General features: G+C 41.0%; 1 protein-coding gene across 2 annotated transcripts; it reads left to right on the top strand.

Moving 5' to 3' along the window:
- Positions 1–45: 45 nt before the first annotated feature.
- ACER2 (alkaline ceramidase 2) lies at positions 46–18,976 on the top strand. Of its 2 annotated transcripts, none has more exons than XM_071424935.1 (6): positions 46–272; positions 5,979–6,093; positions 6,959–7,100; positions 10,867–11,004; positions 14,863–15,000; positions 15,694–18,976. In XM_071424935.1, the coding sequence occupies exons 1-6, from the start codon at positions 165–167 to the stop codon at positions 15,878–15,880; spliced, it is 828 nt and encodes a 275-aa protein (XP_071281036.1). In that variant the 5' UTR covers positions 46–164; the 3' UTR covers positions 15,881–18,976. The 2 variants fall into 2 exon arrangements, with proteins under 2 accessions (XP_071281036.1, XP_071281037.1); XM_071424936.1 differs by lacking the exon at positions 46–272 and adding an exon at positions 567–4,313.
- The last annotated feature ends 8,368 nt before the right edge of the window (positions 18,977–27,344 follow it).

Raw genomic sequence — 27,344 nt, 5'->3', positions numbered from 1 at the left:
TCTGCCCGCGGAGGGCCGGCCCGGGCCCGCCCCGCCCCGCCCCGCCCCGCCCCGCCCCGCCCCTTGCGCGGGCGGCGGAGAGGCGCGGGCGGCAGCGCGGTCACCGCCCCGCGGCGCTGCCGGGCACGGCAGGGCAGGGCCGGAGCGGCGGCCGGGCGGGCGCGATGGGCGCGTTGCTGTGGTGGGACCCGCTGCGGGCCGGCAGCTCGGAGGTGGACTGGTGTGAGGACAACTACACCATCGTGCCTGCCATCGCCGAGTTCTACAACACGGTGGGTGGCGGTGGCGGTGCCCGGCGGAGCGGGAGCGGCGGCTGCCTGGGCGCCGGGGGCTGCGGGTGGGCGAGCGTGCGGCGGCGGGCAGGACCCGCTGCAGCCCGGGGCGCTCCTGCTGTCTGCCTGCTCCGTCTCCTGTGGAGTTTTCGTGGGATTGTAGCATGCCCTTCTATGGCTTTCGATTTCTTTTTCTTCTCCGGTCGCTGGCATGCCTAAAATTAAGGAAATTTTTCCTAGTTTTTCAGGTATACGGGGAGATTTTCTAGTCATGCTACTCCCGGTAAGTAGTGTGTAGCAGGCCCTGTCCTTGTCTTTGTCGAGACTTGTGGTGGCCAAGCACCAAGTTTTTGGTGCTAGATTGCCCTGGTCTATCACCCATTTACGCAAACAGGTGTCAGCGCCTTGATGGGCATGCATAGCAGTGATGGGTCAAGATTAAAAAGTACCTTGGTGTTTGGAGGCAAAACTGGGTTTCTCCCAGACATGTTTGACTCCAAGAAGGCAAAGGTTTCATGGAGAGTTTGCCTTTAGGTTGCAGGATGAAGTCAGGAGTGGATTTTTGGAAGCAGCGGAGATACCTGTTTCAGAGAGCAACTGAAGTATGGAAGGGAGGAAAGAGGAATAATGTCATTGTTGCTTCTTTCCAGTTAGTCATAGTTTCCCCCCAAGTCCTCTCACACCTTCCCAATACCTCTCAGCTGCTGGAGAGAACTTACAAAAACAGCCAGAGCAACAGAGCCAGATTGCCCTTTACCACATACCTTGGAAAGGGAGAAGTGCTCCTGACATCCTGTTGATGTAAAGAATGGCAGTGACAGATCCACTAGAATAAGATAATCCATTGGGCTTTTGGGTGGTTTGCCCTTCCATGAGAATCACAGGGGCAAACCTGCAAATGCAGTCTGTTTTCTGTTCTTTAGGAGGTAGTGTGTGCACAAATGAGGAGCTGGAGCTTCTGCTTTGTCTCTTTTATACTTTAAAGTGGGCAGTGGTTTTTTTCCCCCCCAAATTCCATCCTTGTTTGAACTCTGTTTCCCTTTCAAGCCATGTCTCTTTGACTGCCAACACAGTGGAAGAAGTAGGTGTCTGGCTTCCCTGGATGGAGTGTGTATCCCAGGAGGTTCTGGACATGCAGAGCAAGTAATTCCATGGTGCAGTGTGTACATTGCTAGCTTGTTTTCTTCTTGTACTTAGCTGCTAAAGTCCTATAGATCGTGGCTGGTCCATGCCACTGAAGAATTTTGAGGGTGTGTGAGGGAAACTGTCGGCTTTTTTTGTGTGTCTGATGTCACTGTGCAAGAACCAAAAACAAAGGGAGGAAAAGGTCAGGATAAACAAGATATTGAATACAGCAAATGTGTTTTGTAGCCAGCTATGCAGGGGGATGGGTATCCTTCTACTGTATGCGCTGGTTCAGTCTGGGGTAGAGTGAATTTTCCTTATAGGCCCTGGTATGGGGGTATGTTTTGTGCTGGAAACAGGGTTGGTGACTCAGGCATGTTTTCATTACTTCTGAGCAGGGCTTACTCAGGCCTTTTCTGCTCCTCACCTCACCCAACTAGCAAGGGGGCTGGGGGTGCAGAAAGCATTTGGAGGGGACACAGCTGGGACAGCTGATTCCAACTGACTAGTTGGATTTCTCAGGCCATATGGCATCATGATCAGCATGTAGAGCTGGAAGAAGGAGAAGGAAGCAGTTGGGGCCTTTAGGCCATTTGTCTTTGCAAATCACTGTTATGTCTGATAGGGGCCCTACTTTGCTGGGGATGGAGAACACCTGCCTATCCATGGGGAGTGCTGAATGAATTCCTTATTTCGCTTTGTTTGTGTGAAGAGTTTCTATTTTCTCTATTGGACTGTTCTTATCTCAACCCCCACAAGTTTTTTCACATTTACTCTTCTGATTTTCTCCACCGTCCTGCTCTGAAGGGAGTGAACAAGCAGCTGGGCAGTCCATAGTTGCTGGGTGGGATTAAATCACAACACTGTACTGAGCTGATTAGCAGTAGTATAGAAGCTTACCAAAGTGCTAGAAGTTGCACTTTTGTGTCCAGATGAATAACTGAGGCTTCAGACAGGTGGACAGACACAGAAGAAAGTTTGCCCTGGAGCCTGCTGTGTTGTGGCAGCTGTGTACAAATCAGTAAGCTGTATGCTGAAAGAGGAGGAGAACAAGAGGCAGTGTTGAGAGTAGTCATGTTTAGGCTCTCTTCAGCAATACCAAGTTATTGTTATGGCTTGATTTCTCTTTTAGCAACTTCTGAAAATTAAAACAGTGAGTTGCAGTGGATTGATGGGATTGTGCAACTGTGTCCTCAAAAAACCAGATGCTTACAGGACAGTTATGGCCCTACTCTAAAAAGTACCTTAGGTGGCGCCTAAATTATATTCCTTCTAGGGTGGGTTTGTTCTGACTGATTCAAACTCCCTCGAAGTTCCAGGAAGCTCTCTTCAGCAGACCTGAATCTGGCATCTGGGTCATTAAGCTTTAGATTAAAACCTTGCTAATCCGTATTTTAAAATGCCATGGCTGAGGTCAGAGTTGTGGTTGAGGTCTCATGCAATATTCATGTAAGCACAAACTGGAACAGCTTATCTGCTACTTATGTATTTTTTTAAAAATTAATTATGTATTCTGGTGGGGCTTAAACAGAAAACAAAAAGCATTCAACAGAATTAAATCTGTAGGAGAAAACTGTTTGGAAGTTTTGTATAAATTGATCAAACTAATTTTTTAAAACATACACAAGGTAGACTTAACATGATTTTTGTCTAGCTTAAGTGAGGCCACAAAACGCTCTGTAGCTCAAATTGAAGGAATAGTTATAAAAACAGTACATTTTTTTCTTTTTTTTCCTTCTGAAATGAATAAAGTAATGTGTTCTGATGCAGTGTAACCCTACTCCACACCATAACAAAAGTCTCCAAATGATCAAAACAATTTTCTCTGTCAAGAGGTATTTACAAAGTAAAAGATACTGCTTATGTTTTAAATACCTGAAAACAGTATTTTTTCCTGGGAGAGTCAGTATCTAGCAATTCAATATGTTGCATTTAGTTATGCTTGTAATTTCCATTTACTGAGGGAATTGCGAGGGTTTTATTCTTCTTCTTTTGCTCCCTGGTGGCATGGAAATAAAAGTTCTAAAAAGTTACGAGGTAGTCTTAAGAGTGTGAGAGTATTTGTACTCTCCCCTTTTTTTTACCACAGAAGAGTTTTAGTGTATGTGAATGTCATGTTTAGGTACCAGGATGTGGAGGATACACACCCTCTGATGTTACTGGCAGGTGCTTTAGTCCAGTTTTGCTTTCTGCTCAGAAGGACATGGTGCAGTAGGTTTTTCTGTGGTAGTTGAATTCTGCAGCTGCTCTCTGGGAGATGTAATCAATAGTGACAAATACACGAGGACTGCAGGAAACATCTGTGTCAAGACAGTGGCCAGATGTGACTGAAGTTGTATGATATCATGATCTAAGCAAGCCTATTCTTGCTGTCCTATAGGCTTATGTCCTGAATTTCTATTATATAATTAATTAGCTGAAAATTAAAACTAAAGGTCCAGAATTGTATGAAGCCAAAAGAATGGACTGTTACTGCAGGACTGCTTGCCTGTTTTTCTTAACTGTAACATCTAATCATTGCCTTTTGCAGATGCCAAAGGAAATCTTCTGGACTACTGATGTAAATTTTTGCACTTACTGTAATTATCAAAGTATTTGAATTGTACATTACCAAATCATGGAGGCCAATTATGTATTAATATTAAAAAATGCACATGCAGTGTACTTTCTGAAGCCATACTTTAATATTTTTTAGTACTACAATTATATCAGCTTCTGAGATGTTAGGAAATCCTCCTGATGACCACTGCAAAGAGTACAAGTCATGCTCAGGCTCCAGTTTGCAAGGGATTTCTTGCGTTTGCAGGCAGGACCTTAGCATGAGTGGGAGTTCATTCCCAGAGGAGCACTACCATAGCACAGAACTGCTCCCTTGTTGGCTAATCACTTGCATAAATCTACATTGCTACAGCTGTGGTAAGTAGATCTAGCGTGTCCTTCATCATCTTGTTCCTAGGTGGAATAAGGACTTTCTAGCCAAATTTTGATAGACTGTGATTGCTTGTTCTGATTTTGTTTGCTGGTCAGTTTCAGCTGTAGAGATGGAAAAGTTTACTTCCAAACCACTTGGTTTATAACCACCTATTTTCGCCCCTTGACACCTCCCTTCAGCCTGACTGTGTGTAAAAGCCTAAAATGCATAGGGCACTCCCAGGCCCCAGAGGACTCACTCATATTCCATCATCCCTGCTGTCACTGTAAATGCTTCCTACCTGCTTTGGAGTGAGGAAAGTCTTCCTGTTCTCTGTATGTGCCAGGACATCATGCACTGTGATCCTGGTCCATGACTGTATTCCCAACTTTGCTGACAGTCTTTGCTGCATGGAGACTGGGTGGGGTGTTTTGTGAATGAAAGTTTCTCAGGTGAACCTGTTTTGTTGAATGTGTAGGTTGCTTTACATGAGTTTAAACAACTTGATCTGCCTCTTAAAATCTTTTCTCAGACTGTGTTAAGAGGTTGACAACAGTAGCTGAATGAAAAAATTCCTATGTTATTCTTTAACTAGTTCTCCAATAAATTTTCATTATTGTTGGCACAAGTTTGTAACCTGTGAAGAGGCAATCTGTCCCAAAGGAATGTTGTTGACCCAGCATTATTTTCTACATCATCTTCAAAGCAGTTTTGTCATGGGTGATATTCTCTTGTGCTTGGGCTCAGCAGGCAAACATGAGAAACCTGAGGCTGGAGACTCCTCCTGTCCTTTGGCCCATTGTGAAGCAGCAATAGAGTCTTTTCATAACTGCTCAATTACTGTTCCATGGCTGGCTCTCAGCACTGGCAGCTCCTGGAAGAACCAAGTGATCACTACTACAATGACAGTTCCTGCTAATTGATAGTAAACTGTTTCCAGTATTTACAGAATCATGCTTTAGATTGTTTGTAAGCAAGAAAAACCAGAAAACATGTCTCTATTCAAATCAAGCGTATTAAATTTAAAAATTAGACCACCTAGCAGTGGTCCTAATTATAGCCTTTCCACCTTTCTATAACTAGTTTTCAGTCATGTTCTGTAGTGGAGAACCAAGGGAAAAAATTGAAGTATAAAAGGACTTAAAGCTCCAGGCTCTCTTTACCCTGTACAAAAAGGGTTCTAACTCTTAGCCTAGTGTTGCATTTCAGACCTTCCAGACAATAACTATTGCTCAATAAATTGACTTCCACAAAGCTTGTCTAGCTCTGTCTTGTGTCAGTACTTCTAGTGCTTTTTCCATTCTAGGCTTGATAGCCAGTGAGAGGACAGGTCACTGGTCCTCAATAGCTTGATCTTGTATGCTTTCTGAATTGCCACAGTCTTGAATGTAGATTCTCAATGAAACTCCTTTGGGAGCTGACTTGACTTGTGACTTGAATAGCCACATCTTACCTTGCTGAAAGTTTTTATACTGTTACTAATTTAATGATGTTAAACAAAATAAATCAATGCTTTTGCAAAAACAGCTCAGCATAGGCAGAAATGGAGGGTCATAATTTTTTGAACTGGGGCTTCACTGAATGACAAAATGTTATTATAGAAAGCCTAAAGATATTTAAGATTTGTTTATTTTCTGTCTTTGTGAGACTGTTTGGTTTTTTTTTCCTAGATAAGCAACATCTTGTTTTTCATTTTACCACCCATATGTATGTGCTTGTTCCGTCAATACGCAATCTGCTTCAACAGTGGAATATATTTAATATGGATTCTGCTAGTCGTGGTTGGTAAGTTGATTACTCTGTATTTGCCAACTCATGTGTGAACTGAGAGAGGACATCAGTTTTTCCTACTTATACTTGACTGTTTTTTAAAACAAAGCAGTCCTGACGTCTATGGAAGAATTTGCTTGTATTTGCTTAAAGCCAAAGCGGCCATAATTTCTGGAGGGAAAATGCCTTTTGCAAACTGAGGTTGATGGGAAATTTGACCATAGTTCTGTTCCCTTCCAATCCTTCCTGCATACTTTTTTTTTTCCTTGTGTTTGGGTTTACTCTGCAACAGTGCTGACCCTCATTGCTTAAATAAGAGCTGAAATGCCAGTGCAACTTAGGAGAGGAATAGGGTTTGTACTGAGAAGGCCCAGAGATGTAGATGTGGGATTCTGAAGTTTGTTCATTCCTGGAGGCACTTCAAGGGGATAATCTGAACCCTCTGGGGTAGTGTGACACTTTCCACCTGTAAATCAGTATCATGGGTAGAGAGTATCCATAATACTGCTGCTTTTTCTCTTTTCTTACCCATTCTTGTGCTATTGAGGAAATTCCAAAGCAGCATTTGGCATTTATTTCTTAATTGGTTTTGCTTTATACTTTTCCATGTGGTGTTTCTTCAGGCACATCTTTTCTAGTAGGAGCTGACATTTTTAGCTGCTACTTTTGTAATCTACTTTTGTAATGTACTTTTGTTCATGATTAGCAAGAGTATGATAGCTTGGATTGCCTCTTAATAAAGTTGGTGTTTTTTCTAACCTTTTGTAGACCATTTCCTGTAGCTACCATTTCCTGTGAAGTTCCGAGCATGAGCAGGGTGTTTCAGTCTATTCCAGTACTGCAGCTGTTCATAATACTGTCTCTTGATTCATTCGTCCAGGAATTGGATCTGTTTATTTTCATGCTACCCTCAGTTTCTTGGGCCAGATGCTGGATGAGCTGGCTATTCTCTGGGTTCTGATGTGTGCTCTTGCCATGTGGTTCCCTAGGAGATACCTGCCCAGAGTTTTTCGCAATGACAGGTAATCGTACAATGATACATGTGCACTTTCATGTTTTTTGAACTTCCTGTGCTAACACTTAAATCTGCACGTAATTGCACCAAGTTATCAGTCTTACCACTGTCACTGCTATTTTTTCTCTCTCCATTGTCTTCCAGTTGCTTGTATCTCATTCAGCCCATTTTGTTAAAAATTCCTGAGTCAGCAGTTGCTGGTAGTGGGATTTGTTTCCTGTAACTTCAGGTGATTAGATGAGATAACATGCCTCTAGAAATGTCTGTTCTTGTTGATTCTAGGGAGACTTTTATGATGAGTAGTTTATATAGCTTACAGCTAACGTAGGAGAAGCCATCATTTACTTCTTCCTTTTGTATATCCTGAAGGATATATACAAGTGAACCTATGGAAGTTGGCTGAATGTTCATCTGAATTTTTAAAATGGTGATTAAGAATGCTGTTTTGATATTGAAAGGCTGAGTTTTTCTTTAGAAACCTATTGTTGTAAAGGGATTTTTTTCTTTTTCTTGCAGGTATAAGAAAATACTTTATAGCCAGTTTAAACCATTTGGTTGTGGTTTGCCCCTCCCCCACAATAAAACCATTGTGTTGCTCTTTTATGCAGTAAAGAAGTTGAGGTAATGGAGAGGCTTGAATTGCAGCATCAGTGTTGTTCTCTCTGAAGATTGCTAAGACTGTTGCCTTTTGCCTTCTTACAGTGTTACTCTCTGCCCGAATTTTTTATTTGTTTGTTTGATTGTTGGGGGTTTTGGTTGGTTGGTTTATTCTTGACAATATGCCAGATTAGAAGTTGCTAATGCATGGAGAGAAGTTTGGTGCCTAGACTGACCATACCTCAAAATAGTTTGCACTGGGTACAGTGTACCTATAATTACTGTATACAGCCTATGTGCATGGCCCACTTCTCTTCAACATCATCATAAATGACTTGGACTTTGACACAAGACTAAGTAAGTTTCATGACCACACTAAATTGGGAGGAGCTGTTAAATTCCTAGAGGGCAGAGAGGCCTCAACAAATGACAGCAATCACCAACCAGGTGAAGTTCAGCAAGAGAGAAGTTCAGCAAGCTGGATTCTGAGATGGGGCAATCCTGGATGTATGGACAGACTGGGAATGAAATGCTGTAAGCAGTGCCATGGAAAGGGACCTGGAGGTCCTGGTTGATGGCAAGTTGAACATGGGTCAGCAGTGCCCTGGCAGCCAGGAGGGCCAACCCTGCCCTGGGGTGCATCAGGCACAGCATGGCCAGCTGGGCAAGGGAGGGGATTGTCCTGCTCTGCTCTGAGCTGGGGCAGCCTCACCTCCAGTGCTGGGGGCTGGTTTGGACACTGCAATATAAGAAAAACATTAAAATATTAGAGAGCATCCAAAGGAAGGTAACAAGGATGGTGAAGGGCCTTGAGGGGAAGCTGTGTGAGAAGTGGCTGAAGTCACTTGGTTCGTTCAGTTCGGTGAAGACAAGATTGAGGGGAGACTTCACTGTAGTCTTCAACATCCTAGTGAGGGAAAGAGAAGGGGCAGGAGCCAGTCCGCCTTCTGTGGTGACCTGTGACAGGACCTGAGGGAATGGCCTGGAGCTGAGTCAGGGGAGGTTTAGGTGGAATATCAGGAAAAGGTTTTTCACTCCAGAGAGTGATTGGGCACTGGAACAGCTCCCGAGGGAAGTGGTCACAGCACCAGCCTGACAGTTCAAGAAGCGTTTGGACAGTGCTCTCAGGCATATGGTGGGACTCTTGGGGATGGTGCTGTGCAGGGCTAGGAACTGGAGGTGTTATCCTGCTGGGTGCCTTCCAACTCAGCATCTTCTATGATTCTATGTGGCTTTTTTGCATTGGTGTAAATTTAGTCCTTCTGCATATTACAGTATAATATTATTACAGAACATCATCAACTTAACAAGCTTTAGTGGTATCTTTGTTTATGGTGTGACTCTTAGATGTTCAGTCCAAGTGAAGAATTCAGAGTCCTAAATTTATGTGTAATTTATGTAAACTCTGTAAATGAGCTCTCAGATGCCTAGAGGTTACATTTTGCCAATTAGTGTCTTCTGATATTGCAGGGTAGGTTCACAGTATGGACAAGGACGGTAAACTATTGGTTTGTAAAGGAATAACAACACTTTTGGGGTAAAATACTGTTTCTGTTTAACTTTGTGTTAAAATTGTAAATACTGATATGAAAGATCCTATCATATCCTTTCACTTCTCAGAGAATGTGTCAAAACAGTTACTTTTTAGGGAAGGTCTTGATTCCTTTCTGAAGTATGCAGACACTCTGGGCAACAAACCTGTGCTGGTTTGAAGGCAAACCAGCCAAAGAAATTAACTCCACACAAACATGTTGTGAGGGATTCCAAGTAAGAATTACAATTTAATAGGAAAAATTTGCAATAAAGGCAATAGTACAGCAACACTGGCTTAAACTGACAAAGTCAGAGTATGACCCTGTTGGTCAGGGTGGTGATAGCTGTCCCATTGGAGTGAGGGATGTGATCCTGTCGAAGCAGTGATCCTGTAGAAAGGTCTGGTTCTTCTTTGGAGGTCCAGTGGTGGTCATTGAGAGCTCTTGTCCACTGGGAATCCTGTGGTGGTATCGTGGTGTCCCAGGTCCCAGATTATATACAGGTAGGAATGTTAAGTTCCTCCCCTCAGAGTGGATATCTTACAATGGGATGATGTAATTCTGTGGCTCATTCTGGGGAGTCCTTGATGGTCCATGAGCGGAGATGACTCTGCTTTAGGCTGAGTGTGCATTGGGCAGCTGTTGGAAGCAACTGACCATTAACAGCTCATCAGAAGGTGCTATTGGTGGTGATAGAATGCATACTTTACATTATAACCCAAGACAAAGCCCTAACCTAGAACAGGTTTGGTTAATACTTTCAAGTTTTTTGCTTTGCCTGACTAATCCTCTAGTATTATGTGTATTGTGTGCTCACAGCTGTACTGTTCACTTTGATCATCCTCATCACACTTTGAATTTTCACTGCTGAAAATGTTATCTAAGATGATCAATTTGTGATGTATTTATTCATTGAGACATTCATGTCAAATCAGAACTTCCTACTTAAATAGCTTGTTGCTTTCCAGCAGAATGAAAAACTTTAAAGCAAAATGCAAATGAAATGAGCCTAGCACTTGTGGCCATGGAATGGTACTGTACAAATATATTGAGACCCTACTTCAAACATAGAAGGCCATCTTTGGACAGCAATTTTAAAGAGCTGTGAGCCAATAGTTAAAAGGCAGGGTGGTGATCCTCTTTCTCAGCCATAGACTGGAAGTGGGTTGTTTGAAGTGCAGACCTGGAGTTTAAACAACAGTTAACATATATTTAATTTAAAAGTTGTCAGGCTGTCTATGTAGGGTGCAATAGTGATTTCATATTTGCTAAGAATATACCAGATCTTGGTTTTGTAAAAAAGTCGGGGAATTTCTCACCTACTGTTGAATTTGATTAAGGAAATGTTCCAATTTAGCATGTAAGTTTTAGTATCTTTGAAGGCTCTAAAGAGATAAAGGAAAGTTAAGTGTACTGTGACATAGCTGTAGAAGTTGAGGCATTAACAATAAGAAAATACCCTAAAAAACCATGTTAAGAGCCTGAAGAATGATGAGACAGAACATTTTCAAAGAAGTACAGTGCTATGCACAGAGGTGGACCTCAGTTTTGTTACCTTATTTTAATAATGTTGAAATTTCTGAGTTTAGTAATTTAAAGTTTTGAATTAAAAGAAGTTTTTCTGCTCATATAAACTCTACTCAGGAGCCGATTTAAAGCTGCTGTGGGTGTCCTGTCTGGAGTTACCACCTGCCTGGCCTTCATTAAGCCTGCCATTAACAACATCTCGCTAATGACGCTGGGAGTTCCCTGCACAGCTTTGCTCATTGCTGAACTGAAGAGGTAAGTGCAACTCTCCAGAATGCAGGCAGCATTGCCTTCTCAGATCCTTAGGACACTGTGAGATGATATACTATATATGGCTTCAGTGCATGTCACAGCAGATCAGAAATGCTTCTACCACAAACAAGAGCAAATCTGGTATAAATATTCTTGGCAGTTTAGACATTTTTTTGACAAGGATTTCTTTCCCCTAGGACTTTATAGTAGGTCAGATATTTTGTGTGTGTTCTTGCAACATACCTCTTGCTGTAACCTAATTTAACTCAAATTTGTTTATTCATTGGGAAATTAGGGCCTGGGTTTTGTTTTATCAACAGCATTTTTACTATATATTCTGCATAAGGGTGAGGTGATGGCATGGTTGCAGTCTGGATGCTAGTGGGAGCAAGGCCCAAGCACATGTGGAAGATATTCCAACTCCCAAAGTTGTACTGTAAGTCTTGCATGACTTTGTCATCTGATATGAATAATGTGATGGAGTCAGAGTTACAAAGAGAAGGTTAATCACTACATTTTGGAGGATAGGTGTCAGTCAAGGCTGTAGAAATCATAAAACCAGAATGCAAATAGAGAAGAACCCGAGACTGATTTCCACATTTTAGAGAGTTGTTCTGTTACAGTGATACCAGCAGCTGTCCAGAGACCTTTTTTTCCACTGTGAAAAGGACCAGAGTACTAGCATTTGAACTTGGTTTTTTTCACCTCTTCTCCACTGTCTGAGAAAAATTTTACAACTTACAGTTGCATAGGTCCATCAAAACGAGTTAGAACAAAATGTCTTCATTCTAATTGTGTCTGTTAGAATAGAGACTTTCCTGTTTGCTACGTTACCCTGTAATGATCTGCCACTGCTATACGATGGAAGCCTCTCCAAACAATGTTTTGTAAAGGTGTTCATGAGTCGTTTCTCTTTAGGCATCCTTCTGTGTATTTCTGTGGTCAAAGACACTTGGAAACAGCACACAGGTTAGTTGTGGACAAGGTCAGTAGTGGAACAATATTGGTGATGTCTCATTTTGATGATGGCACAAAGAACTACTGACAGGGCAAAGGGACATCTGGTTGTGGCACGGGATAATCTGTGAATTCTCTGTCAGTTCCGTATCAGTTTTCCAGGCATGAGCTCCTGAGAAACTTGAAAGGACAAGTTAGTGTCTCCTAAGTTTGAGTACTGTTGTTTCACATCCAGGAATTGGTATGCCTATAGGTATTTGTTTTTTTAAACTCTTTCTGCAGGGTCATTGTCTTGGTTTGGGAGGAAATCTAGCATCACAAAGCCACCCCAGGACAGTCATATATTACTAAAATGTCTGGAGTTTCCTGGTCATGTTTTTTTTAGGGAGAAAATTAAGGACAGAGATAGACCTTCTTTTCCAATTGGTGAATAAAAAGGGACGAGAAGTGACATAGGGCCTTCTCTGGCTGTGCATTGGAATGGTTTAATACCACTGATATTTGTGGATGTATTTGTAAGTGCAAAAGACAAATAAAAAGATTTTCTTTTAAGCTATGCTGATCCTTTTGAAATTTAAAGGGTTACATTCTTGTAAACTGGGAGGTAAGGAGTCAACTCATCCCCTTCTGCAGGAGGAAAATGAATCTAACCATTATTTAAAAGATTTGCTATTTTTCCATTCTATGCTACCATAGCCAGGAGGGGACTTCACATCTAAGTCTGGTGGACTGCAGTGGAAATTTTTCTGTGAAATAGGTATTTGGGGAAGAAAAGTTGCTTCTGTTCCATGCTGAAGTTTTTGGTATTTTAGGCCAAAACTCCTTGTTGTTTTTCCTATTCTAGGCTGTGTCAATTTTCTACAGAATTCTGGGGAATCAAAACTACTGAGTTTTCAAACGAAAATTTTTTGCTTTATGTTTGTCTTTGATGAGAAGATAATATTGTCGCAAAAGAGCATTAAGTTCTTAGATGTGGGCCTGGTAAGGTCGAGCGTGTGGCTGGGAAGTATTGTGGGTAGGAGGTGATCAAAAGACCGAAAGGTAGTCAAGTGTCCTTGAAAGACAAAGAAATTGTTAAACTTTATTCTCATTTCTGTCACAACAAGTTCGTTCCTGTGTATCTAAAAAGAAAAAGTTGTACTAGAAGATGATATCAGTGGAAAGGTGGTTGTGTATCCTTTGATTTGCCTACTCCGAGCCATTGAGATTGTAATGTCATCAAATTAGTAACTATTTAGGGAGATAATGTCTTCCATGTGCAGATGGTGGCTAGAATATTGTTGCTCAGCTGACTTCTGAGTAGTGAAGATTTACTGTAGTTTCTGGTCTGACCATTATTATTTGATTCTTCTACTAGAAATCTTCTCTGGGGGGAGCCTTGCTTCATTATTGCTGGTTTCTTTATTCCCTTGACTGAAAGGTTAAGCTAGTTAAAAGTTTAAATATTCCTTAGGATAGAAAGGGAGATATCTGTGTAAAATTCAATTAAACAACATTGCACTGGTTTGAAGAAAAGCTGGAATGCTTTTTTGCAGATTTCAAGATATCAGAAGATAATGCTGCTGAAAGTGTATATTTAAGTGTCCCTTAAATAGCAAATGACTGGATCTCACAAGTGTTTGCAGAAATATTGAAATTTGAATAACTGTTTTGTTAAGCAGAGAACATTGTGCAGTGTAGATGAAAGGGAAATGGAAGCGGAAGATTTGTGGGATCCATTATCTTTCAGAATAGAGTAGGATAGGATCAGGGCAGCATGAATGTGTCTTTTAGACCCTCAGCTAACAAGTTCTGTTTTAGTTCTTATCAGTGTCCATGTCTGTTGAGAAATAAAAGAAAGGCTACATGTCCAGGTGCTCTTTGCATTACATCTCTTCATTGTAGTAGAAGCAGTCTCCTGCTTCCTCAGCAAGCATGTCCTCACCCATCTGAAGCACAGTTACTGCAGAAACTGAAAACTCCATGATGGGTGATCTCAGAAAACCCAGGAGTATTACAGAGATCAGCAGGCTGTGCTCTTCTCGTTGTGATCTTTCCACCTTAAGGTAGTCCTTTGCAGAACACTCTACAATATTGTCTTAAGTTTATAAAAGTAATTTGCAGTATGTGATGGTGGTACTGAGCAAACCTGTCTTTACAGTCTGTACTTTTGCTATGGCTGATCTTGTACTGGGTGAGTAAGTCTCCAGTTTTCCTTTGCAGCCTTGAATTCTTTGAACCACGCAGGTTAATTGCCTTTTCCTCTTGGAATTCAGGTAGTCAGGTCCTGACTAAAAGACCTTAAGGTTGAGGCCAAACCTCTTATCCCTCTTAACCCTCAAACCCTCTTAAAAGACATGCAGTTGCATGTGTTTATCTCCTTCAGATATGTCCAGGAAACCCTCATTCTCAATACACACACCCTTTCCTTTGTCAGAACACACAAGTACTCCACCTCAGTAGTCTAGTTTTATCCATCAGATAAACAAAATTGATTCATGTGCCTATCTGCTTAGGTTCATGGTTTAATGCTGTTAGGAACAGTAGTACCTCTCACTGAAGAATATAAATGCCTTAGCATTAACAGAAGTCTTTATACAGTAACAAATATGAGCAAATCTGAGCATTTGCTGCATGGCTGGTGGTTAATGAACAGCATATGTAGCTAATCACTAGTTACACCCCTTCTTAGGTATAGGAATAGTGTGATGTTTGCTGACCATTGATACACTGGTATTTAAGACAATAATGTGTCTTAAAACACAGCTACTGATAAAAAGGTTTGTATTGTTACATCATCTCTGCCTTGCATCAGAGCCAGACTGTAAATGAAGATAATCTTTTAAGTACATTTATGGTGGAATCATTTTAGTGATGCATGTCTGACATTGTTTTATAAATGTTTATTTATGTTTTTCTCCTTAGGTGTGAAAACCTGCGTGTATACAAACTGGGTCTCTTTTCAGGTCTTTGGTGGATGCTAGCTCTTTTCTGCTGGATCAGTGACAAAGCGTTTTGTGAGATCTGGTCCTCATTTAACTTTCCCTATTTGCACTGTGTATGGTAAGTGGTGTGTATAAAGTCCAGAATTTGATTCAAATGTGATCCATTCTCACCACATTACCATTTTGTGCTACTTGTGGCTATTTCTGGTTAGCTCTAGACAGAATACATAGTAAGATTTTATAAGCCCAGAACAAGTCTTGTGCTATTCAGGGTGGCAGATTTAGGCCTGGTCGTATTTTTAAGCCACTACGTTCGTTAATTGTAACTGAATTCCTTGCCATACTGGTTACTAAAAACCATAGCTGTGACTATGAAAACTTAAACTGCCATTGATAATGATGGTAATCCTCATGATGAATGAGGATTAGTGATTAATTAATGATGGTGAAGTGGAGAGGTGGTAAAGGGCTTTGATGCCTTTTCTCTTTTACCACCCAGCAAATCATGGTTACTTACTTGAGGTGCCATATCTCAGCATTTCTGCACAAATATAACAGGTGCAGAGAAGCCAAAAAACTGGAGCCTGTTTAGACCAGGGATAAACTACAGTTTTTTGGTTTTCTTTTCCAAATATTCTTTGCCTCCATGCAAAGGACAGACAACAATCCTATGGGGGGCTTGTGAGAAGATGCTGAAGGACTGACTGATTTTAAAGTATGGTGATACAGTTGATTACTGAATTTATGTTACTGATTATTTTTTTCTTTCCTTTTCTTTGTCCTATCTTGGTGTGTGGGTGGCTATTCTCAGGCACATTTTGATTTGCCTTGCGGCATATCTAGGATGTGTCTGCTTTGCTTACTTTGATGCTGCCTCTGAGATCCCTGAGCAGGGCCCTGTCATAAAGTTCTGGCCCAGTGAAAGGTGGGCATTCATTGGAGTTCCCTACGTCACCCTCCTCTGCGCACACAAAAGAACATCTGTGAAGATTACATGAACTTGGAGGCCATGGAATGGGGATGGATTTTCAGCTTATATTCCAGCACAGACAATATTTATAAAATGATAAATGACTAGTGTTGTATTTTCTTTTCTTCCTGAGATAGGCAGCACTTCAAGTGTCATAGGAAGAGGAGGGAAGTGTGTTCATTCCTCTCTGAAGAAGAGAGAGGAAGCCAGGAGCATGGGGGCACTTGAACACTAAAGTAACAAAATGGCTTCTTTGTTTTTTGCACTGTGTTTTTGATGTAGAATTTCTCTTGATAAAAGCTCTTTTCAAATACCAGGGTCAAAGAATGATCTTTTTATAGTAGGTCCCCTTTGGTGCTTGATCCACTTCTTTTGTAACTTCCTTTGCGAAAGAAGGCAGTCCAAGATGCCTACATGCCATCCTGTGTCCTTCTTAGCTCTGATTTTGCTGCGCTTACACTTGGCCACAAGAGTGTGCTCGAAGCCCATGCTATTCCCAGCCTGGTGCACCCCAGGCTGTGTGGAAACCAGGCTGTGCATCACTTTGGATCACAGAATACATGGTTGCTTCCTCAAGTACAGCAGGATATGAGTGTTTGCAGCTGGATTACTATGTAAGTGCAATTAGGCAGTGTAAATGCAGAGGGAGCTAACAGAAGTCCCTAAAACTATGTAGAAGTTTGAGGATTTTATTGTATTTTCCACTGTCCTGTGAATACTTGTATGCTGCATATTTATATTTCCTTCTTGCAGAAATGTCACAGAATCCCTCTCTACCTCTTGAGACATGTTTGGTCTTGAATTTGGCATTGAAGTGCTCACAGAAGTGTGAACATTACCTTCAGTATGATCTCAGGTCAGCATTGACTGACAGTGTGATTAAACTATAAAAACTCCTAGATTGCTAGATGCACATCTAATTTAAGAGCTGACTTCTCACCAATGCATTGCAAGTGATGTCAAAAATAGTCCAGAGCTCTGCTAGTTATACTTGGGAAAAAAGTAGATAACTGCTTAAAAGCCAAGCTGAAGACCTAGATTTCAGTGAGCAGTGAGATGTAATATTGAATCTTGCATTCTTGCAAAAGATTCAGATTTTCCAGGTTTTTTCAGTCCATTTTGTAAAGATAGGGGGTGTCTAGGTCCATTTAGTTTTAAGATTATTAACTTAAAATAATCTTAAGTGTTGAGGTTCAGGAATGACTGTAGGAAAGACTGTAGGTCTTGCAAGCAATTAATACAAGGCCTGTTTAAAAAAATGGTGCGAAGTTAGGCATGTTTTTCAAGTATGAGCAATTGTAGCTGCTAATAGCTGCAGTTTTGGAGAAAAAAGGGTCTACTCACATTCCTCAGAACTCTGATATCAAAACTCTTAAGTGGGTTAAGGCTTTGAATGTACACTTTCATTAATGTGTTATTTCCTTTTTTAGTATTAGACCATGAAATATGGTTTTCTCTTCTGTTTACACGTCTTACGTTGTACTTGTTTTTTATCAATGCAAAAATGTACTCTATACTGTGTCATCTTTATGAAAGTTGCTTTTAGCAAGAACTTTGGGCTGAATTAATTTTCAAGCATTTTGAAACCTTTAAAACTTTTGTATTAAAATTTATGCTTAGAAAGCATAGAAGTAAGGTATATGCTGATACTCTTGAAGCAAATTGTTAGTGGGAGATAAGACTTTTTCATGAGACCTTCAAAATAGATGAGTAGACTACTGTCAGATGACTGCAAAATCATAAAAGCAGCATAAATTTTTTCTAATGGAACAGTTTATATTTATACCACTTAGTAGTAGATTTGAAACATCTTTTTTTTGACATATGGTGATACAATTTTTGTATGAAACCTGTTTATAAAAATGTATGTAGTGATGTTTGTTACTCTTTGAAACACAGCTATTTTTTCCTTTTCCTTCCTCTCCCCCATTTAAGAAATGCTCAGCTTCAAACACTTCTCAGGTATCAAAAGTTCTATTATTAGATCCTTATACAGGTAGGATGCTGGCTGGAACCCAGCTAAGTTTTCTGATGCCTAACATGGTCCTACTTTGAGTAAGACTTTTTGATAGTGTTTGCTAAATTATTATGTTATAAGTGAGTTATTTTCAGTATTGCTTGGGTACCTAATAACTGCAGACATAGTGTACGATTCAAAAAATTGGAGCCTTTCTACTTAATATTTTGCTTGAAAGCAACCTCTGACTCAAAGGGCTCTAGTTAATCTGCTATCAGTTGCTGTCTTCTACTCTGCAGAGTCTGACTACTCACAAAGAAGTAATTTTGTAATTTAAAAAAATCTCAGTAGGGCATTCAGCTATTGAAGAAGTAAATAAATGCAGATAACAGGCCAAGAATAATCGTCCGTATTTTTATTATCTAGTTATTTTACCCTTTATGGGAGATTTTGTGAACAAAGGTCACTATGTGTTGTTCAAAGTTTCACTGTAGAACTGGTTGGAGTATTTTTCTGTAGCAGCAGCTCACCACTTTTAGATTTAGCTATCACACTTTACAATTAATTAGTATTAGCATATATAACTGAAATTATATAACTACACTTATTTTAAAAAATAAAAAACATGCAATTTTTACAAGATTCACAATTTTACAGATTGCACCTACACAATAATATTAGTACTCAAAGAAGTATATGATTGACATACAGAAGGGTTTGTGCACTGGATTGTACAGATTGATAGAGAATGCACAAGGAGCTGTATTACATTGCAGTATAAAGTGATTTGTATGCACCTGCAGGTTTTAAAGGCCCAGAATGTTTTCTTTCCATGCCAGCAGGAAGTGAGTTAGTTCCTGGTGTTTAGCTTCAGTTGGTATTTTAGTCTATTTAGTGGGATGTAATGCTGTGTTGAGTGTATTGTAAATATTGACATATGATATCCATCATTCCTTTAATGTTGAACTTAAGTTTTTTTACAAAAGGATGTTAGTTTTCAGTGGTAGCAAACACCCAATTCGCAGTCATTAACAACTCAAGAAGTACTGTGTAAGGACTGGTGTAGGATTGGGGGTTTCTCCCGTCTCCATTTAAGTCTGTATACTAAATGTTTGTGGAAAACATGTAATACTTTGCAACATTAAACTGTATTTGGAGCAAATATTATTTGCTTTTTCAGGCATCATGTTTGTGGAGAAGAATGCAGCTGCCAGTATAATGCCTTGAACTATAAGGATAATTGTTTCCTTACAGTTATCAGCAATTCTGACTCAGTGAGGAAGGGGGAGACTACATTAGATTGAAGATCATTAATTGGTGAGATAGTGATTAGTTTGTGTATCAAACTGGTTTTTGCAGCTAGTACAAATATTTGAAAACTGCAAGCCTGTGAATCAATGAAGACAAGTAGCAATAAATGGTTAAAAATGAGTGGCCTGTATTTCCACAAATTGACAAAACTGGGTCAGAGTGTGTACATCTGGGAGAACAAAGCGAGGCTCTTTAATGCTACCTAAGATTGCACTTTGAATTTAAGAGAGTGAGATTGTGGCTACATAGTAGCCTTGCACCTCCCTTCCCCTCCTGCTTCCCTTTTACCATGGTTCCTCTCACATCATTTAAAAGACCATTTTTGAGACACTCATGGTCCTCATAAGCAATTATAATCAAGATAGAAATAACTGTTGTGTGAAAGCATAGCTGTAATTCAAGAATGTTACTCACTCAGAATTAATGTCTGTGGCTGCTAAAAATTCAAAAACAGCTGGTGGGTTGGTTCATACATTGTTGTGTCACTCAGTCTGCTCTTATGTGGAATTTATGGACATGGTTTCCCATGGAGACAAGAGGAACATCATCATACCACTACAATTCCCTGATAGCTTCAGAGCTCCGTGCTTATTTTGTCCAAATCTGACAAAGGCAAGAGCCTTGCAGGTAATTTTCTACTAACTGTGCAAAAGATCATCAGGTAAAAAAGCCAGGCCTCTGAGACAAGCTATTGTTAAAATAATAGACAATTTACCCAGTAAGGAAATCTAAGCAGTGCTCAGGTTCTGGATTCGCTTTTCCTGTGGTTTGTACCAGCTACAGCATCTGGAGCTCCTTATATATGGAAGGAATTTCACATGCTTCTGTTCCAGAGATAGAGGAATTACTTTCTTGTGTAACACACAGAGATCATAATTTTCCTCCAAACTTATAAGGGAGAAACTCCCCCAAGAGGTTGGTTGGCAATGTCTTGTATTGCTGTGCTCCAGGCTGTCAGTTAAACACAGTGCAAGCTGAGAAAGACTGCAGTTTGAAGGAGGTGACTTCCATGTCACAAACTCAGGAACCATAAAAACCTGTTTGTAAACTTCCAGCATGTAGTGAGGAGATGAGTAGGTGTTGGTTAAAAACAAGTTGTGTCTACCTAATTTAGTTTTCTTCTACAACGGGGTATTTTCTGTCCATGTGGCTATAGAAGAAACGGAACTGTTAGATTTTGACACATAAGCATTTTAGCATGGTTTGACAGGACATTATTATAAAAATGCTAGAAAATCTGTTTTTGATAGAAGTTCTGTCTGTGGATTTGTGTAAAATTGTTTGAATAGCTATTCCTGAGCTGTCCTAGATGTTCCATTATAAAATAAGAAAAAGGTATAAAATGCACTTCAGCAGAGTCCTTCTTGGGTCACCTTCTGTTAATTGCTCAGCAGTGCACACATAAAAGTTACTGATAAAGTCTTGGAATATTTGTGGATACCTTGAGAAAGAAGTCTGAAGTTCAAAGGTGGTTGGCTGAATTGTGAAAAAAGTCCAAGAACCAAAACCAAGAACAATGTATTGAATCTGTATAGTTATTATTGACAGTGCCAAATGCAGAATAACTAGGAAAGGAGTTCTTAGTACAAGAAGTGAAGGACTAGTGTGGATCAGGAGCCAAATTAATACAATAAGACATCACCTCATTAAAAAGAAAAAACCCAAAATCATTCTGAAAAAATCCTTTAAGACAGGAAGAAATCCTTTCCTTCAGAGTGTACCGATGAGGATTACCAGCAACTGGAAAAAGCAAAAGGCATGTATGGAGAAAGAGACTTAGCCTTAAAAACCAGTGTGAAATAGATATGAATGTGATGCAAGTATGTAGAAGGAAGTGTGCAAAGAGTCAGGGCATTAGGAGAGGATAGGTGCAGGAAACAGGAGTAGACTGTGGAGGGTCGGTATCTCTATCTCTTCATGAAGACAGATATTTAAGGAGCAATTGGAGAAGCTGTAGGCATTTGTGTAGGACATGGACAATGCTGATCCGGCCTTGGGAGAGAGATGTGGAGTAGTTGGTTGTAGCTGTGTGGGGGTTTAGATGGTGGATGCTGCTACCTATTTCCCAATAAGCATCTCCTGTGGAAAAGCCGCTTGGGTAGACATTCAGGCAAGGCAGTCAAGTCCATACACCCCACTCACCATGGGTAGCTCAGTGAAGAGAGGCAGAAGGGCCTTTTGTATGATAAATTCCAGCTAAGGTTTATTCCAGCATCTCAAAGGAGAAATCAGCCACAAAAGACTAGGCCATGTGTGCACAAGGTTAAGTAGGGGTCAGTGGTCTGAGGGCACAGGGGCAGCACAAGGGGCAGGGCAAAGGGCATTGGCCTACAGGGAAGACAGGGCTGCCCACTAGGGATACCACAACCTATGAGGAAACAGAGAGCACAGAATACACAAAATCACACAGAATATTCTGACTAGAAAGGTACTCAAAAGTATCATTAAGTCCAACTCTTAGGCAAATGGCCTGTATGGGGATCAAACCCTTGACCATAGTGTTATCAGCACTATGCTCTAACCAACTGAGCTAATTTTTAAAAATGGAAAGGCCCACACAGTACTGGATGTGCTGACATGAGATGGGACTCACTTTCCTCAGCAAAGGAGGAGAGACTGCTTGGGAACTAGCGGGGCTCACTGGCAGAGCTTTAAACTAGACTTGATGGGAGAGGGGGACAATATCAGTCTTGTCCCTGGCAAGAAATTCTTTACTGTGAGGGCAGTTAGACACTGGAACTGGTTTCCCAGAGAAGCTGTGGATGCCCCATCTCTGGAAGCATTCAAGACCAGACTGGATGGGGCTCTAAACAGCCTGGTCCAGTGGAAGGCATCCCTCTCCAGGGCCGGGAGGTTGGAACTAGGAGATCTTTAAGATGCCTTCAACCCTAGTATTCTATGAATGTACCATTCTCTAAAGATTCTTACAAAACACGTTGAGAAGTAGTGTGGCTCTGTCTCTATTCCCATTTTCTTAAGTATTTTTATGCCAGGGTTCCTACCTCAATGCCAAAGTAAGTATAGCACTTTATTGTGTTCCAAAGGTTCTGTTAAGTCAGTGTTGTGGTTTGATATTTGGCCAAACACTAGGTACCCATGATAGTCATTCACCCTCTTCTGCTATAGTTGGGCAGAGGAGAGTGAAAAAGATTAATGAAGGGTTCATGGGTTGAGATAAGGATTGGAAGAAAAAACACTCTTAAGAGCAAAACAGGTTCAAATTTGAAGGTATTTTTTTCTATTCATTCATGGAAGCAAGTAGTTTCTCTGCTATGCTGTGGGGTTCCTCCCACAGGCAGTCTTCTCAAAACTGTTGTGGCGTGGGTCACTTGTCCATGGGGTACAGTCCTCAAATAAGCTGCTCTACTTTGGAAGCAAAGGCCTTCTCTCTCTCTCTCTCTCTCTCTCTCTCTCTCTTTGGGTCTCCCACTAGACCACAGCTTTCTCTAACATCGCCTGTTCCAGCTTGAGGACTTTTCTCATGGGCTGCGGGGGGATCTCTGCATCACCCATGGACTTTGTGCATTACCAGGGGACAGTTTATTTTACCATGGTCCTCACCATGGCTTGCAGAAAAATCTTGGCCCAACACTTGAAGCACCTTCTCCTCCTCTTTCTTTTCCACTGACCTTGGTGTCACCATGTTGTTTTCCCTCACATGTCCTCCCTCCTCTGACTAGAAGAAAAACTGCTGTTTATAGGCACCATTCTCAACAAGTCCCAGCAATTCAAAGATTCTTGCAAGATCCTGCAGCGCCAAGAAGTTGATTTTGTCTAGGTTCTGTGTTGGGAAATCACTTGTCATGCTTCTACTACCGGCCCGATGACCCCACTGCCATTGCAAGGCAGTGGTGGCTGCCGCGGTGCTGTGCTATTTAACACCTCTCTTCCTGCAGGGCGCCAGGAAGGGGAAGCTGCTGCCACTGCCACCCCACCCTTTCACCTGCAGCACAGCTGGCTAGGGCAGCCAGGCAGGGAGAAGCCCCGGGCTGCACCGAGATGGTGGCAGCTGCAGCAGTGCATTGCCATGCACCATGCCGGGGATGGCTCCCAGTGATGGTGCTTCACCACCGCTGGCAAAAAACTCCGCCTGCACTGTTTAGATTTTCTTCTTAAATATGTTATCACAGAGGCGTTACCAGCCTTTCTAATTGGGCCAGCAGCATGTCTATCTTCAGAGCCATCAGAGAATGGCTCTGTCAGACATGGTGGAAGATTCTAGCAGCTCCTCACAGTGGCCCTTCTGTTACCAAAAACCAGGCTGTGCCAAACCAACACAGTCAGTTAACTCTGTTTTTCATGTAGCTCATGTGAAACATTCTTAGAATTAGAAAGTGATCCACTTAATAAAAACTAAAGAAGGAAAATATCAACAACCTACAAAAATAAGAACAAAATTCTAAGGGAGTTGCTTTGATCCTCATATTCTCATATAACCTTGGTATCAATGAGGACTGTGGAGAGTTCAAAGAATATAAAAAGTCTGGAAGTTTTCTCTGGTTGACTTTCATGGGACTGGATAAAAGGTAAAACATATTTTGATCAAGAAAGAATGATGCAATATGGTCACGGCATGAACAATTCAAGCATTGAAAGACACGTCTTCAGCAACCACACAGGTACAAAATAGAAGGAAAATCACTTGGATTAAAAAAAATATATATTTAACGAAAAAAGATAAAAGTTACTTGAAAACGCTACATACACTCAATATTTATGGAATTTGCTGTGGGACTTCGCTCTGCTTGTAATGTATCATTTGTGACCATGTTGTGTCAAGTACACTTTCTCCATGAAAAAGGAAGTTACAAGCCCTTGCAGTTGCTAGTTTACGGTGTGATGAGTGACATGATCTTGAAAAAACCTGTTTTCTGAGAGAAATAAGAAAAGAGTGCAATGCACCAGAGGGCAAAATCTGCACAAGGCTGGATATTGTGTTTGTATAGAAGTGGTACCTGTTATTGAAAATAATGACTACTTGGAGAAATTACTTAACAGCTGGGATGCAAAACAAGTGCCTTACTAGACATGTGTGGAGAAAAGAGGTCTGTGATGGAGGTGACTGTCTGTTCACGGAAGAGCTTCTGCTGACAAGAGGTCAGTTTCTAAGTTCTCCATGAGAGAAGTGGGAAGGAAACGGTGAATGATGGGCTTACTGGTAGACAGGAGGGGAAAAGTCACAAGCAGACAGCTGCCTAGGGAGAGACTATGAAGGGAAAAACCTAAAACAAAATGTAGGCGTTGTAAGAGGACTGCAGAGGAGGGAAGATGACCTAGTTTTTTGTAGAAACCCATACAGCACTGCAACGTGATTCTCCACATGAACACATTTTGGAGTGATGCACTCCTTATAAGTCTGTCTACAGAACTGTGGTCTGCTTCTCTGCAGGCCATGCACCAAGCAAGGATTGCAGTGTCCTAGGCAAACAGACAACTCAGTGTTTCAATATTGTGCTGTCAAAGCTGCACATAATATCTCCACAGCAAAGTGGTGTGGTCTGTCTCACCAACCACAGTATCTGGACCACTTTTGTCAAGTGCTAAGCTACTTTGCTAAAAGGAGAGAAATTGATCAATACAGCAAAACCCATGTGTAAGTCTGCTGCCGTGAAATGATGGCAAAATAGGGCTAGAAATCATCTCAGGAAGTCACGTAAATCAACAGCAGCTCAAAAGTAGGTTCAGCCCTTCAAAAGGTTTTTTTCTTCAAAAAGCCTCAGGAAGGTTTTTGCCTAGCCTGTTCAAAAATTCCAGTGCTGTAGTAGCTACATTTTCCCCTTGTTCCAGTCACACAGTCAGAAGGGAACAGTGGACAAACAGAGTGCAAGACTTACTACCAGCACATTTATGCAGTATGAAGAAGAAGGATTTCGTAGGGGAAGGCTTCCTGCTGCCCTGCATTCACATGTCTGGCTGAGTCAGGGCTTTAATGGTGCAGAAGTCCCCTGGGTAACAGGCTAGCTAGTTTGCCACCTTTGTGAACTGCAGTGAAAGGGATGGATCAGGCTACAGGTGAGAAAGAAACCCTAAAACCAACCAACGAAAAAATACTTACCACAAAGAAAACAAAAACAGCAAAAAAGAACAAAACAACAACAACAAAAAAACACCACCAAAACCCTCAAAAAAACAAACAAAAAAAAGCCATGGCAGAAGTCACTCAGTATGTTAGTGAGGCCTATTATATCTTCCTGTAGAAATAGAGAGGTGTAATCACAACAGGACTTTTACTAATCCACTTCTGTAATCTGAATAAACCCTGATCCTGAAAAATGGAGTACATAATTTGGACTATCTTTGTAGTACTATTATGTTATTTGAAATAAATAAAGAGGCAGTGATGTGAAGAAAAGTTTAATTTGAAAGTTGGATTGAAGCAATCTGATTCCAGAGCCTGCAGTAGTTTTATTAATGGAATTTTTTATCTTGATTACTGTAAACTCATGGCAGTTATTAGGGCTGCTAGAAGAATGAAATGTTAAACCTGTTAGCAGGATTCTCTATCTCTGGATGCCCTAACTTGTGGTTTTCCTGGTAGTCATGAAGCTGCAGTGTTATGAAGAGCTGCTGAATTGATTTTCTTGTCTGTGTTAAGGTGCTGTCTTATCTTTGAAAGTATATCCTTCCTCTGGCAGTGCATAATCAGTTTCCAATATCTTTAAAAACCTACCACAATAGGACCACCCTGGCATATTCAAATATGAGTTTGTGTGAATCCTATTAAATGCTACTGTAACCATATCCCATACCTGCAGAGACTTGCTGATATGCTGCGGTCCAACTCTGCTTGCAGGTAATTAGGTAAATTCCCTTTCAAGTCAGTGACACATCCTGTATCTTAGACATCTGAGGACCAGGTATGAAGTCAAGCCAATCAGGCTCTATATAGGTTATTGTGAGTCTTTCCCCAAGATCATGAAGTTTCTGTCAAAAACTACACTATTTTAAGCTTAGACAATTAAGACTTTTTTTCTGGTATTACCTTACATACTCGTGCTATGTTTCCATTCCTTGTTTTAAGTAAAGCTATATCTTTGAGCCTGAAGTCAACAGTTCATGTTGCTTCTGTGGAGCCAGACATCACAATCCGTATGCAGAACTGAGGCCTACCATCAAGAAGTCAGGGTGACCCATCCTTCACCCATTCAGGAGAATGAATGAAGAAGCCAGAGCTTCTCTTGCTTGGATTCTCCTGGTCTCTGAATGTAGCATGGCATCAATTCATGCTTAATACATGTTTATTTTCACACTGTAGTGCTGTACCCGTGTCAAACTAAGGTGTCTTTATAAATGGTCTTCTCTTGAAGACAAAAATCCTTTTATTGGGTGTCTGTCACAGGAAGTCTGTTCAGTTGAGATTGTGAGGAGCAAACTGGGTAAGTGGCTCATGTCTTCTCCACAGCACAAGGGAGGAGGAGAGGGTTAATGGCACTGCAGCACCTCATAGAGCATGACATGAGGCATCCACCAAAGGCAAGGTTGCATCTGCTGTCTGTCTAACAAACACTTGTTTCTTACTTCATGCTCTGTGTTAATTTTGTGTCACTCCCTGAACTATGATAGATAGCAGTATGTCTTACCACTGAAGGAAAGGAATAAATCACCTGGGGAGGGAAGAAACTAGTGTGACAGAAAAGAGCTGCAACATGCATTGACAATACCAGTTTTAGCTTGACTGAAAGGGAGAAATACACAAGGAATAAAATGCATAGGAAAGGAAAATACTTCACAGTGTCATAAGTGATGTTGGTGAGCACTTTCATGGTGTTTTGCAATCGCAGACCATGTGGCACAGCAGTCTTGTCCTTTGACCTTACTGCTTGGTACTTTTTCATCAAATCTTCCCTTGCTAGTTACCTATTTTGCTAGTTAACCTGATGTGTGCTTTCACAAGTCAGTGTCTTTGTAGTTCTCCTCTTTACCTCTCTCTCTTAGTCACCACAGCAAATAAAACTGCTGTGTCCTGGCTTTCAAACTCATACCTCTCCTAGACTGAGTTCTTAAATCTTTAATTCTCTGTCTGTGCAACCACTGCCAGTGATTGCTACACTGAGAATTAATACAGACAGCAGAGCTCTTAGATATCTTCTAACTTGCTGATACTGGTGGTTGTTTGTGGCTGCAGTGTTCAGCAGCATAGAAATGTCTAAATATATAATATACATTGGACCTGAGCATGCAAAATAAATTTTAATGTAAGTCATAATATAAAGACCCTTCCACA

Source organism: Agelaius tricolor, unplaced genomic scaffold (assembly GCF_023055355.1).
Source record: "Agelaius tricolor isolate 1412-34295 unplaced genomic scaffold, bAgeTri1.0.p SCAF_4, whole genome shotgun sequence".
Taxonomy (NCBI): domain Eukaryota; kingdom Metazoa; phylum Chordata; class Aves; order Passeriformes; family Icteridae; genus Agelaius; species Agelaius tricolor.
The sequence above is the reverse complement of the archived record's forward strand: the minus strand, read 5'-3'. Positions and strand labels throughout refer to the sequence as shown.

Coding starts and splice junctions, on each gene's coding strand:
- ACER2 (XM_071424935.1), top strand. CDS start 165: ATGGGCGCGTTGCTGTGGTGGGACCCGCTGCGGGCCGGCAGCTCGGAG. Junction 7,101..10,866: donor AGAGTTTTTCGCAATGACAG/GTAATCGTACAA, acceptor AACTCTACTCAG/GAGCCGATTTAAAGCTGCTG. Junction 11,005..14,862: donor CTCATTGCTGAACTGAAGAG/GTAAGTGCAACT, acceptor TTTTCTCCTTAG/GTGTGAAAACCTGCGTGTAT.